Genomic DNA, 14,787 nt, shown 5'->3' on the forward strand with positions numbered 1-14,787 from the left:
TGACTTCAATGCTTGGGCCCGTGAGTGGGGTAGCAGGGAGACAAATGCAAGGGGCCGCAGTCTATTAGACACTTTCGCACAGTTGGATGTCGTTCTGGCCAAGAAAGAGGGGTCTACCTCAATCGTAGACCTAACTTTTGTCAGCCCTGCACTGGCACGTGGTATGTCTTGGTGTGTCAGCAACCACTACACCCACAGCTATCACCAGGCAATCTTATTTGGGCTATGGGTGGAGTCACCGGGCACAAGATCATCATGCCCGAAACCGAGAAAGATGTCAGGCTGGTCCGCTAAAGCTCTGGATGAGCGGATCTTTGTGGAGGTGTGGTTAGACCAACCTAGTAAAGCAGGCGCCTCTACGGAACGAGCTGTCCATGTGGCCGAATGCATCGCCAAAACATGTGACGCGTCCATGCCGAGGAGGTGTTCATTCCCCAGTAGAAGACCAAACTACTGGTGGAATGCTGAACTGGCCAGCCTTCGATCAGCCTGTCACCGAGCCAGAAGAGCGGCTCAAAGAGCAGTAGGCAGAATTGACCAAGGGCAAAAAAAGCACGCCTATAAGGAATCCCGCAAAACCTTCAAGCTCGCCATCCAACGGAGCAAGAGGGAATGCTTTAAGGAGCTCTGTTTAGAAGCAGACGTAAACCCGTGGGGGAGCGCCTATAGAATCGTGATGGGGCGATTCAGAGGCCGATCATCTCCGCAGATCACGTGTCCTACACTCTTGTTAGAAATCATCCAGGGGTTATTCCCTCAGCAAGAGGAGGGCGTAGACAGCTTCCAGCGACCTCTGAACGACACGGCAATACCGCCAGTCACCAGTGACGAGCTGCTGGAGATCTGCACTAGGATAGGAGATAATAAAGCTCCGGGTCTGGATGGCGTGCCGAATAAGGCCCTTAAGCTTGCCGTGAAATCCAGACCGGACATGTTCGCTGAGTTGTTCGAAGCGTGCATGTCCGAGGGGATATTTCCTACATCATGGAAACGACAGAAGTTGGTGCTACTGCCTAAGGCTGGCAAACCACCAGGTGAGCCAACCTCTTACAGACCTATTTGTCTTTTGGACACTGTGGGCAAAATGCTAGAGCGAGTAATCTATAATAGATTACTCCCGGTTGTTGAGAGCCAGGGAGGTCTCTCAGATTGGCAGTATGGGTTCCGTAAAGCCAGATCAACCGTTGATGCCATCAAAATGGTTACTGGCTTGACCGAAAATGCAATCCACCGAAGGGGCAGTACTAGCAAATACTGCATAGTGGTGACCCTGGATGTGAGAAATGCATTCAATTCGGCCAATTGGAACCTAATACGGGAATCTCTGGGGAAGATTGGTGTTCCCGCTTATCTTGCAGCTATTATCAACAGCTATTTACAAGAGCGGAGGCTTTGGTATGACACCGATGACGGACCCCAAGAGTACGTTGTCTCCGCGGGTGTCCCACAGGGGTCCGTACTGGGCCCATTGCTGTGGAACATCATGTACAACGATGTTCTTAAGCTTCCCCTTCCGGAGGAAGCCACGGTGGTGGGCTACGCCGATGATATAGCGCTGGTTGTTGTCGCAAAGCATCTCGAAGATGCTGAGTTATACTCATGCGAAGCGATCAGTGCTGTTAAGGGTTGGCTTGAGAGTTCTGGTCTGACACTTGTGGAGGAAAAAACGGAAGCGGTCCTTATCACCAAGCGCCGTAAAAGAAATTTTGCCCGTATTCAAATTGGGAATCATATCATCACTTCTAAGCCTGCGATCAAATACTTGGGAGTGATGATAGATGGGAAGCTTAGCTATAAAGCATATGTGCAGTATGTCTATGACAAAGCATCCACTGCGAGTGTGGCCCTGGCAAGAATGATGCCGAACGTGGGAGGGCCATGGCATGCTTCCAGGTTGCTTATAGCGAGGGTAGTGAGTTCGATCCTGCTCTATGCAGCTCCAGTTTGGGGAAAGGCATTGCAGGTTACATTTAACGGTAACAAACTGAGTTCAGTCTACAGAAGAACAGCCCTAAGAGTATGCTCGGCATTCAGGATTGTCTCAGATGATGCAGCATTCGTCATTTATGGAATGATGCCCATTGACATCTTGGCAGACGAGATTACGAATATATATAATGCGAAGTCTACCTCTCCTTTATCGCAGACGAAGAACGCCGAAAGGGAGAGATCGTTAAATAGATGGCAAGAGCGTTGGGAACGCTCGGGAAAGGGTCGGTGGACACACAGGCTCATCCCTGCCATCAAGGAGTGGTTGGAGAGACGGCACGGTGAGATTAATTATAATCTTACTCAGTTTCTCACGGGGCATGGAGGATATCGCCAGTACCTGTTCAGGTTTAAACTGGATACCTCACCCCATTGTCCAAACTGCGATGGAGTCCCACAGGACCCAGAGCATGTATTCTTCCACTGTCCAAGGTTTGTGGAGGAAAGGAAGAGCCTAGAGGAGACTCTAGGAGAGGTGCTTGTGCCAGAGAATCTGGTGCGAAGAAAGCTAACATGTCAGGAAGACTGGGATGCGATCCACTCCATGGTCGTATCTATCCAGAGCAAACTGCGAAAGTCAGAGGAGATTAGAAAAGCGCGGTTACGTACGCCGCGTAGAGACGAAAGGGGACGAAGCTAAAATGAGCTGACTCCGCCCTGTGATGTAATACCGTACGGTGGTTCCACGGGGCAGGGAGGGAGTCGGGGGTGGTTTTAGTGGGTAAGAATCCCACACGCTGGCGTGTCCAGGCCATTGTCTTTTGAAGATTTCCACCTCCTCAAAAAAAAAAAAAAAAGACAGACAGACAGACAGACAGACAGACGGTAAACCGATTTTAATAAGGTTTTGTGTTTACACAAAACCTTAAAAAGGGAGGTGTAAACATTTTTTTCGCCGAATATAATCATGATCATGATCATTTGATATCAAATGAAAGGTCTCGATTAGTACTTTTCGAAACCTTAGTTTTGAGATTTTTGAGAAAGGCGGGAAGTGGAAGGGGTGGAAAGTGATGATTTCTTTAACGAAGCCATTGTCAGAAACTACCCAACCGACAAATATAAAAAAAAATCATAAAGCTGCCTTTATATGGTGCCCAGGCTTCAAAATACTCTCCATATCGATATCTGTTCAAATTAAGTTAATAATAGTATATAAACAAATTTTTGGGGAAATTGAGTAAACCCCCCCCCCCCTAACTTGGTTGTAGTATAAAATATAATATGAAGCATATTATCCTCAAGTTTGATAAAAATCATACTATTAGTAACAAAGTTACAGTAGCTCAAAGTTGACTTGACCGTGTATATTTAATGCAACTAAATATCAATATCACACTAAAGTGGGTAGTGAGACATGCTAAATGCATATACATAACGGGCTACGTACAAATGGGATAGTTCTGCACTCAAATATTCTCTCAGAAGAAGCAAACAAAACCTTTTATACTTGAAGTGCCCAGCTTCCGGTTTCTCGACTTGTTTTGTAATTGGTTGCAAAACTGCCCTTAAGTTCATCCTGTTGCCACGAACTTACTTGTAGTAATGTAGCCTATAACATAGACCACAATTCTACCAAGTTTAGTGGAAATCGCGCTATTACTAACAAAGTTATAATAGGTCAAAGTTGACGTTTCCCTGCAAATTCAAGACTATAAAAGTCAATATCAGCCGAAAGTGGATCCTCTCACATAATATATGCATATATTACGTGCTGCGTACTAATGGGACAAATTCACACTCACCTTTCGTACCTGAAGCATCTAGCTTCCGGTTTCCCGACTTTTTGAGGGAAAGTCGCAAGGCGTCCTTAAAGAACTATTGTGCCCCTGGCTCCAATATGCAGCATTCGCATTAGATAGTATACGGCATATATTACCCAAGCAATGCATTACACCCTCATAAGATATATGTGCCCCTGTTCTAGCACAAGAAAAGAAATAAAATTTAAAATCGAAAGGGCCATCTAGCAAGGAAATTACCTTTTCGAATCTTTTGCGTATCTAAAAACACGGAAGATTAAAGCTTTTAGTTCTGTCTTGACTGCGTTAGCCCCAAGTGAAAACTTCCTCCATTCCTCTTATGATGCAGTAATAGGTGCAGTCCACCGCATTCATCTATCCATACAGCGTGAATGTTCTATTGAAAATCTCCAACGAGCCGCGAAATAGATAAGAAAGAAAAGCCGGTTGCGAGCGTGTTTACATAACTTAGTCGGGGGCGTCCAGCGTGGCTCTCCCACGGAAACACCGCAGAAATCCCCAAATAGTCACCACCGTCTTCACCGGCCGCTCGACATCGCAAACTGTCGCCGTCGGAGCGCATCCAACAGCGCGGCTCAACAGCAATCTGCCCATCTTCTGTTAACGCTCTGTTAGATACAATATCTAAATGCGGGTGCATTGATTAGCGGATGCACTGCAGATACATGCACGCAAACGGGCAGCGTATGCGGACGGAGCGGAATCAGCTGAGTGGAGTTCGAGTACTGGAAACAGTCCTCGCTACGTATCGCTGGGACCGATGCGGCCGCGGCAGTTTTGCAGTCAGGCCGATTAGATGCAACGGCTGTGATGCGTTTCGGGATGGGGATGCATTGCATCCGCGAAGGCGCGGCTACTGTTGTTGCTGTGGCCTCGGTGCCGGTGCTGCTGCTCCGACACGGGCGACTGCGCTGGTTGGCCGCTCCGCAGCTCATCGGCAGCTTCAGCCTTGCCAATATCGAATTCAACGGCTCAGCAACAGTCACAAGCCGACAGTCGAGTAGTTTGCATGCCTTGAAACAGAATAGATGGAAGATACAGTTACAGATACAAGGCCCGAGACAAGCGAGAATTTTTGAAAGAAAATTATATCCTGCTCGAGTGAAAACAGTTGTTTTCACTCAACCGTTGGCGGGTCTTGCATCGGACGGATATCTAGTTCTGCTATTAGATATCGCAGCGAACTGTAAGCGGACACAATCTTATTCAAAAAAGTAGCCGGGATACGCGTTCTTTTGGTGTTGTTAGTGCAACTGTCGATTGTACGATCGCGAATATAATTGAGTGTGGAGTGCGGAAGTTAATGGGATTCTTCCCTGTATAAGGTCCGGTGGTTTTCCTTTCCGCGAAAGCGTGTAGTTTCCTGAATCTCAACTCAGTGCATCGGAAGAAGCTTCTGCGCGATTAGAGTAATGATGGGAAAAAGTTCACCCGTCACTGTTCCCAGAACAGCTTCCTTGCAAGATTATCCTTCAGTTCATTCTGAGATTGTGGTCTAAGGGTTCGTTTGTGCTTCGCTTAAGGATGTCTTGTTGAGATGAGTTTTAGTACGAATTCAGTATTGGAACATTATAGTAAGTTTGTGTGGAGTGTTTGTGAGTAACTAAGAAGTGGAAGGGTATCGGGTCTCGTCCTTTTCTACTGAAGGATCAAAGTGGACAGCAGATTTACGAAGCGGTGAAAACGCAAGATCCTGCGGACGAACTAACCCCACAGATCAGCAGTTGCAACCGTTAAATTTTTTGGTGGCCTGAAGTCCGCTGGTATCCACTTAGGCCGAGTTTTCAATAAAGTTGAACGTCTCCGTTGGGAAGCCCATGCCCAGCTTCTTCCCTCCAAATTTTTTTCTGGTATAAATTCGATACTAAAGTGATATGTAATTCGCTTGATGCTCACGAGTTTCTCGAAGAAAGTGGTGTATGCGTGCGCAGATTTTACTCAAAAAGAAGCAAAGCAAAGAAAAGATCAGTTTTCTCGAGTCCGTAGCATATTATATATCTACATAGAGTGAGTTTCGACGTGTGTTAAAAATAGAAAATCTTACGTGTACGTGTGTCGCGAGTGACGTGTGTGCAGCGCGGATCGGCTCCTACTTTCTCGTCATTTATATACCTACGATTTTTTTCCTACGTTTGCTCCTCGTCCGGATCCACTAGTAAACTATAGTCCGCGTACTCTGCTGCCTTCCAACAACCGATCGCGATCTGTGTTCCTACCGGCTAGGCTGTTTCTAGCCCATCTTTCTCTGGGAGCATCAGGCGGTCTGCGTGTAAAATTCGTACGACACACCACTATCGCTGAACATTGTGAAAAGGGACGATCTAAAAAAAAAACAACAAAAAGTCAGCAAGAAGATCTAGGCGCTCTGTAGTAAGTGCAGCGTCTGGTCCACGCGACCTGACAGAATACGCCGATCATACCAAGCTGCGAGTTGAAACTATACTTTTAGAAAGACACGTCTCGCTGAAATCTAATTATTTCCAAAATAAGAATCTGCGCTTGGCAGCTTATCATTGACTAACTCTCAGCGCATAGTACACAACTCATCCTGAGGTGGCCTTAGTAATCTACGCGCACAGCACGTACTCCAGAATATACTACGCGAAAGTTATGCGTGATTTCTGCTTGGGCATCACGTATCCATCCCAGAAGCAGATCAAACGCAACATTCTGGAAGCCACAAGACAGAAGACAAACTTTGAATCCTCCGATCGTTCCATGCACTCAGAGGAGCGGAGAATTCCACGCGAAGAGTAGAAAAATTCTGAAAAAAGTTTAGGCTGTCTAGGCTCGATTTTCTCGCGACTGATTCAACCAGGCCCAATTTTTAGAGAATTGAATTTAGACATTTGATTGATTCATTATTATTTTCCTTACAATGCTACTGAAGTCTTAAGATAAAGGATAGAGTCAAAAGAACGACATCTTTCGAAATAGAACCAGTACCAGAAAAAGGAAAATCAGTAAGGCGACATAAGAAACGTATTTCCTTTACATAAACTAACGATTGTGATCGAGAAAAAAAAAATCTCATTCAAGTCGATCACGGACGCAAAACACCCAGACCAAGAACAATGAAGATCAGACGCAATAGCTACGAATACTTTTGTATAGTGCGAGGATTACAGAGAATTCAAAGGCACCTACTGAATCCCGTGTGGCAGGGTTGTAAGCATCATTCAGCACGATCACGAGTCAAGCAGAGTCTCAACTGAACGATCACTGATCCACACTAGGGTTTTATAAGAATACTCTGGGAAGCAGAAATTTCTACTACCCTGATTACATGACATTATCCAGGATCAAGAATATCCTTAAGTGAAATAACACAAAACGTGTGAATCGCTTGAAATTGCAATTTAAAGTCTGAAGAAAAAAAGAAGCAGAAATTCCTTCCAAGTGCGTGAACTCCATTCGAAATTCGATCATCAAAAACAGGCGATCATAGGGACGTCATGTATGCGCGGGTATTGCGCAAATGGAGTTTGGCCAGATTTCTAATGAACCTGTGGCTAGTCGTTATCATGTTGCTGGTAATATGTTGTCAGAATGCTACGAGCATGCATCTAGTAAAGAATACAAGATCGTCGCGATCGTCTCCGTATTCGTTAACGTCGTTAGTAAATACAATGCAGAGAAATTCGGATTTAGGTAGTACCATGACAATATATAGTCCTTACGGTAGATTGATAGACCCCTACCAGTATCAGCTCCGCCAATCTCAGCAACTTAATTATAATCAGCAGTATCAGGACTTTTTAGACACACAACTGGATAGAAGCCAGCAACAGCAACAACTACTTGTGAATGATGGTGTCGATCCGCGGCGATACTACTCACCGTACACGATATACATTAGAACAAATGCTGACACAGCACAGGTCGAGAAAAATGTTCCAAATATGAATAGTCAAATAATTAATTTAAATAGTAATAATAATCCAAGCAGTTCCACCTATAGTAGTAAAGACGGTACAAGCTCTCCGCCACACAAAGAGCAGAACCCGCACAGCAACGATCCTTCGGATCAAAAGCAAGCGCAGTTAGACCACCACAGTTCAATGAGTAGTTCAAATCTAAGATATTCAGATAACAGAAGAGGAAACGTACAACACCCACATAGATATCGGGGGAAGACACGCGATAAAATTCAAGGGGAAAGTCTTAATGTCCCCGCAAGAAGTGCAAAACTACCAGTATCATCCCCTTCACAAGCATTACAGCCATCCGCATTCGATCCCATTCGAACGGTGCCCGACTGGTTACAAATTGAAAACGAGCGACGACTACGAATAGAACGACACCGACAACGACGCCATCGCCATTTCGAACAAATTGCCCGTTCCAACAAGGATAATGGTGATACAGCAATTGACCATGGAAGCAAGCAGAACAACAATAACGGAAGCAGTCCTATTTCTACTATAACTACTAATCTAGGCAACAATAATGATAGAAACAATAGGAATAGCAGTAGCGATAATGTTAGGGATAAGAGTTCTGATCCAAGATTAAAAACGGAGGGCAGTAACCGCGGTCAAGCGATCGTCAATACTCAAAACAAAACGATCAGCTACCATCAGCCGCAATCGCGTTACAGACGCCGAAGAATATCTCGATCGCATCATCCTCGACGTCGTCAAAAGCGATACTGTTCCGCTCGTGATCCTGTTCAATTGGCATACCTGGCGCCAATTGTACTGGAAGGAAAGGTACACTCGATGAGTGCTAATCGCCGAGCTAACTTTTCCGCTTCATTTCAAGTTACACAGATTTTCAAAAATCGACAAAACCATAATATAAGGAAACTCGATCTCGTACGTTTACAATTTACTTTCTTGAATACAACCGGAGAATGTGACATCTACCACGAACAATTCCGGGAACGTGGATTTATAAGACGCGATTTGCAGAATGCAAGAAATTATACGCTTTTCTTAAAATATGTTGGCGAAAAACCCAGGATACTTGGTCAGCCGATACTGAGCAATCAACGTGTATATGCTTATGTTAAAAATGCTTCGCAGGAGAAATTTGGTAAGTTATTCTTTTATCCTAGAAATAACTGCCTCCTTATAAGATTTTTTTAGGGATCAGTAAATTAGTAAAATCTTATTCCTAAAGCTTCATTTGAACGGAAGTTAATTAAACTCCCACCACAATACTGATCGCATATCGATAAAATTGGGGTTTAGAAAATATGAATATTGGATAAGAAATGGAAAGGATCCTCCGAGCAACAGTACACTATCGTGCTCATCCTAGTATACTATGCGCTTGAAAATAAACGTATCCCTCCACAGGAAACACTTTTGATACTCCATGTATCATTGCATTTTCTGGAATAACCTCGAAATGTGTAATCCTCCGAAAATTTAAAACGATATCTCTTAGTCTAAATTACTCCCGTTTTTCCTTAAGCCATTTAGGGAAGGTTCATACCACAATAAGAGCAACCATCTTACTTCTCTGTTATCTTATTTCTCTGTGACATTCAGCAACAATCAACAGCAATATATTGTTGTTCACTGAGCTCCTAGATGTCTTCTCCAACCTCTCCACTGCTAGATGTCTTCTCCAATTCAACTCTCAACGTGTTTCCAAAGTACTCCCCCCCCCCCTTAATAATATGGGAGGTTTGGAAATCCTGGAATGACAGTTTTCTGGGAGACTACATTCCGTTCACGCACAGACGGGCCAAAAGCAGAAAATGGGACTGGGAGAGGGATACATGGAGTGAAACCAAAACATAGCATGTAGGTACCTCTAGGCCAACATGTACACTGCATTTCAGGGAAAAGTGTATGCGATCACGGGGAAATAACATAGAGACGTGCAAGACAGGGAAATACCATAGAAACGTGCAAAAATTCATAATCTTTTTGGCAACAAGGCATCTTTCTAAGCTATCACCTCAAACCAAATCAAAATTAGTGGGCGAAGGCTATCCAAAGAACACCAGTTGTGGAACATCACAAAGAACACCAGTTGTGGAATGCTACTTCATCCAGGTTGCGCTAATGCGTGAAATAATTTCATAGCGCAGTTCTCCATTGTTTGACAGTGAGTGTGCCTGTTTCATGGGGATCACTCGTCAAAACTCAGTTTTATTCAGATTCAATCTGAGACCATATTGCATTAGGCGAGTGATTAAAGAAATTTTTGACATGACAAAATATCCCTTTTATATGGTTCAACATTTACACTTAAGAATAGTACTCGCTGCATGAGAAGGTTCCTTGGAAGTTCATTCCGGTGGGCTAACAGTTTCCTCATGTTGTTTTTTAATCTTAGAAAATCGTTCCTAGTGGGTTCCGGTGTACATTGAAGGTTTTAAAGAACTACGGTTCGAAGTAATCGCTCTTAGTATTTTTAATTTTTGCAGAGCTTACAGCCTCAGAGCCCGTCTCCTATGGGTCCAAGTTGGCTTTAGAATGCCTGGTGTGTGTATGTGTTTCAGGTGGGTGAGAGGTAAAACCTCTCAGCACTTAGACCGTAGTGGTCCATTGTACTCGATTTCCGGCAGGATTTCCGTTAGTGGATGTGAAACTGCCCGCTGCTACATCAGCACTAAAGCTTGTTCCCAGTCTTCGATAGCAGCATTAGGTCCGGCTGACGCCCCCATTGCTGTTTCCAACCTAGGCATGGATAATTGAACCCACTCTTGTTAAGGCATCCGAGATTTCATTTCCCTCTATACCATAATGACCGGGTACCCAGAGTAGTTCCACCGTATTGAATCTAAAAACAGAGTTTATTCGAATTCTACATTCCTGAACGATTTTTGAAGTTATCGAAGGACTGGTTAATGCTCTCAATACAGCTTGACTATCACTATAGATTGCGGTACGCCTGCCCTTTTTAAGGTTTTGTGTAAACACAAAACCTTATTAAAATCGGTTTACTGTCTGTCTGTCTGTCTGTCCGTCTGTCTGTCTGTCTGTCTGTCTGTCCGTCACACGCATTTTTCTCGGAGACGGTTGTAGCGACTGACACCAAATTTGCTAGAAAGATGGGAACTGTGAACGCTCACGCATACAGTGAGTTACATCCTTTTACGTTGAATTTAAGGGGGGGTCCCCATACATGCAAAAGGGGGGTGTAAATTTTTTTTTCATCAAATATAGTCATGTGGGGTATCAAATGAAAGGTCTCGGTTAGTACTTTCCGAAGCCGGTCTTAGTTTTGACATTTGTTGGAAAGGCGGGGAGTACGGGGGGTTGAAAGTGATCATTCCTTTAAGGGGGCCATTCTCAGAAACTACCCAACCGAAAAATCTGAAAAAAATCAAAAGGCTGCCACTATATGGTGCCTGGGCTCCGAAATACCTTCTATAGTGATATCTGTACAAATCAAGTTAATAATAGTATATTACCATAATTTTTAATAATTGACTGCAAAACCCCCCTTACGTTCATGCTAGCGCGACGAAACTTCACAGCAATATAGAGTATAACATAGAGCATAACCTTACCAAGTTTGGCGGAAATCGCACTATTACTAACAAAGTTATAATACGTCAAAGTTGTGGCTTCTTCGCAAATTGAAGACTATGAATGACAATATCATCCGAAAGCTACGTACTAAGAAATACACAAAACCTTTCGTACCTGAAGCGTCCAGCTTCTGGTTTCCCGACTTGTTTTTTTTTTGTGCGTACACGGAGGTGGAAAATCTTAGAAAGACACGTCCGCCGCAGCTCCGCCGCCCGAACGGCGGAACAACAGCGGGCGCGTGTGGGATTCACATCCACTAAAAACCACCCCCGGTCTCTCCAGCCCCAGCCCCGCGGGACCACCATTGAGGTATTACTTCGCGGGGTAGGTTTGCTCTTAGGCACTCATCCTTCTCCTATTTGCAGCTTTCCTCCTTCTTTGTTTGTTCCTTTAGCAACTCCTCCTGCATTTGGATGATTGCGGAACCAACCGCAAGCCACTTCTCCTCGGACTCCAGCATCTCAGTAACCAAGCTCTCCGGGGTCCCGCTCCTGCCCAGCACCTGGTTTAAGCTCCTTCTCTCCATCGCAAATCGTGGGCAGTGAAACATCACATGCTCTGGATCCTCCGGTATGCCATCGCATCTGGGACAGTTCGGAAAATCATCCAACCCAAAGCGGTGCAGATACTGCCTGTAGCAACCACCGTGTCCCGTGAGGAACTGGGTAATGTGGTAGTTGGTATCCCCATGTTTTCGCTCAAGCCACACCCCAATGTTGGGAATGAGCCTGTGCGTCCACCGACCTTTCGCAGACTCGTCCCATCTGCGTTGCCAGAGATCAAGCGACTCTGACCTTGTGACGCTGTGCATGCCCCTCCATATGTCTTGCATTGTACAGGACACTCATTTCTTTGGCCAGGATGTCAACCGGGATCATGCCTGCCACCACCAATACTGCCTCATCTGATGTGGTTCTAAAAGCACTGCAAACCCTCAAAGCCATCCGCCGGTAAACCGAGTTCACCTGCTTCCGTCTCTGAGAGTTTGCCAGCGCCTCTGCCCACACAGGCGACGAGTAGAGCAGGATGGAGCGCACCACTCCGGCTAGCACCAACCTCCGGCAATGTTTCGGCCCACCAATATTTGGCAACATTTTTGCAAGTGCCGTGGTGGCACTTTTGGCATGCATACTCTATTTGGTGTCAATTATCACCCCCAGGTATTTGATAGCCGGCTTTGATACGACCGTACGTCCACCGACCTCCGCTTTTACAGTGTTATTTTTCCTGCGTTTCGTTATTAAGACCGCTTCCGTTTTCGCGTCCGCCAAGGTCAGCCCGGTCTTTTCTAGCCAGGACTTTACCGCTCTCACTGTTTCTGTTGCGTAAACCTCCACATCTTCTGGGTGTTTTGCTGCAATAACCACAGCTAAGTCATCAGCAAAGCCGACAATCGTAGTCCCCTCTGGGACGGGAAGAGCAAGCACCCCATTATACATGATATTCCACAACAGGGGACCAAGTACCGATCCCTGTGGTACCCCGGCTGTGACAATGTACTCTTTGGGGCCCTCATCCGTCCCATATCAGAGAGTCCTCTCTGAGAGGTAGTTTTCCACCAAATTCGCTAAGTATCCGGGGACACCTATGTCAGCCAACGCCCCTTTAATTCTATTCCAGTTGGCCGAGTTGAATGCGTTTTTGACATCCAACGCCACCACGGCACAGCAGCCGCCAGAAATCAGTGCACCTTTTGCCAGGTTTACCACCATGCCAATTGCGTCCACCGTAGAGTGGGCGCGTCGGAAACCAAACTGGCGTTCCGACAAACCATTGCTGGCTTCGACGATGGGCAGGAGTCTGTTATAGATGACTCTCTCCATCATCTTCCCCATTGTATCCAACAGGCAGATAGGACGATACGACGCCTGCCCTTCAATCGCTCGTCAATCATCCAGGTTGCCACTGTTAAGATCGTATACACTTCAGCCTGAAAAACCGTTATATATTATCCCAAGGAAAAAGCCCACTTCTCGTTTTTACTCGAGAAATAGTATATATTGACATGGTTCGTCTCACTTGCTCTTCGTTTCATGATAACCTCATATTTTCTCCCAAACAGATGTATGTGGAAGCTTTTTGTTTAGAATAGCTCCCGGATGTTTCACTCCTTCGGAGAGTTGAAGGGTTGTAACCCTCATCTCTGGAAGGCAAAGACCATTTAGTTTGGATTTACTGAACGTCCATGCCTGAGGTACAAAATGTCAATCAAATCAAGGGCGCATTGTATATTTATAAACACCGTTCCGCACAGCCACGTCATCTGCATAAGCTTGAGCGTATATTGGCAGATTTTGCAGTTCGCATAGTAGTGAGTTGATCAGCGGACCCCACAGAAGTGGGGGTTGGCCATTCGTCGCTTCTGTTGTTAAGTAGCGATCAACACCCACTTCAGCGCTTAGAAATCTCTGCGTTAGTATAGCGTAGATCCACTTAATTAAAGTTTCATCAACACCATGCTCTCTGCCGGCATCACATAGGTTTTGGAAGGGCGCACAGTCAAACCTTGAGAATTGCGTCCTCTATCTTAGAAACCAAAGAGTAAAGAGGAGACTCACAGGACTTTCCACGTTGGTAAGCATGTCGGTTTTCATTTAGTGGCTGCGACCTTAGCACCTCCTCCCGAATGTGACGTTCAACCAGCCTCTGCAGACATTTAGACGAAAATGATGTTAAGCTTAAGGAATTTGCCTGAAGTTCTTTGGATTTGAATAGTAATTTTTCCCAGGATTTGGTTTGAAGACCACCTTAACCTTCTGCCAAGAGGAAGGCATGTAGCCCAGAGCAAGACATCCATCCTAGGTTTTAATGTGCTCCGGTTCAAGGTAATCGCCCTTAGTATTTTTGACTTTTGCAGATTTTCAGTATTAGCTGACTTGCAGAGTTCCAGAGCCGTCTCCTATGGTTCCAAATTGGCCTTAGAGTACTTTAGTGGGCTAGTAGTTTAAAATTCGAATTTGGGGTGTTTGGTTTCCACATGTTTCTTCAACGCAAATCTTATGTATGGGTAGATTCTTAAGTATTTCATGACATTAAACTGTGGGATTGGTATGCCCGTAAGCTTAACTACAAAGCGGGATTCCGTTTCGGTGAGGTGAAAAGATGGAAATTTGGAACTATTAAGTCAGGGGAGATTACGGGGTGGTCCAAAATGTGCCAAGATGAAGGCGAAAGCACCATGATGATGTTGATCGTGTATAATTGGGCGACGTTTACTCCTCGGCCCGAGGTAGAAATTCAATTAAAATGATCTGAAGTGGCTTAGGTGAATTGGTGATGGTCAGAAGACTATCCTGAGTGGCTGCAGACAATTAAGAAGGATGAGCTAACCAAAACCTTAAAAATTTGTCGAAATCGCCGGTGAAGGTGAACAGCATCCTCAGGCCATTATAATGGAGGATGCCAAGAAAGGTGGGAATATCTGAACAGGAGAATCATCGATTGAGGATGCGATCCGAGTCGTTATAATTTCTTTTTTAATTTCCAGCTTTAGCTCGCGTGTTATATACCGATAGGTACCGGCAATTTCCCATGTTTGT

General features: G+C 45.1%; 1 protein-coding gene across 1 annotated transcript in view; it reads left to right on the top strand.

Moving 5' to 3' along the window:
* Nucleotides 1–4,449: 4,449 nt before the first annotated feature.
* LOC119648208 (protein vein) overlaps nucleotides 4,450–14,787 on the top strand; it is a 218,898-nt gene continuing 208,560 nt past the window's right edge. The window contains exon 1 of the mRNA XM_038049813.1: nucleotides 4,450–8,789. Within this exon, the coding sequence (XP_037905741.1) occupies nucleotides 7,208–8,789 (1,582 nt within the window). The 5' untranslated portion in view covers nucleotides 4,450–7,207. The remainder of the gene's footprint in view (nucleotides 8,790–14,787) is intronic.

The sequence above is a fragment of the Hermetia illucens genome, chromosome 2 (assembly GCF_905115235.1).
Source record: "Hermetia illucens chromosome 2, iHerIll2.2.curated.20191125, whole genome shotgun sequence".
NCBI lineage: Eukaryota > Metazoa > Arthropoda > Insecta > Diptera > Stratiomyidae > Hermetia > Hermetia illucens.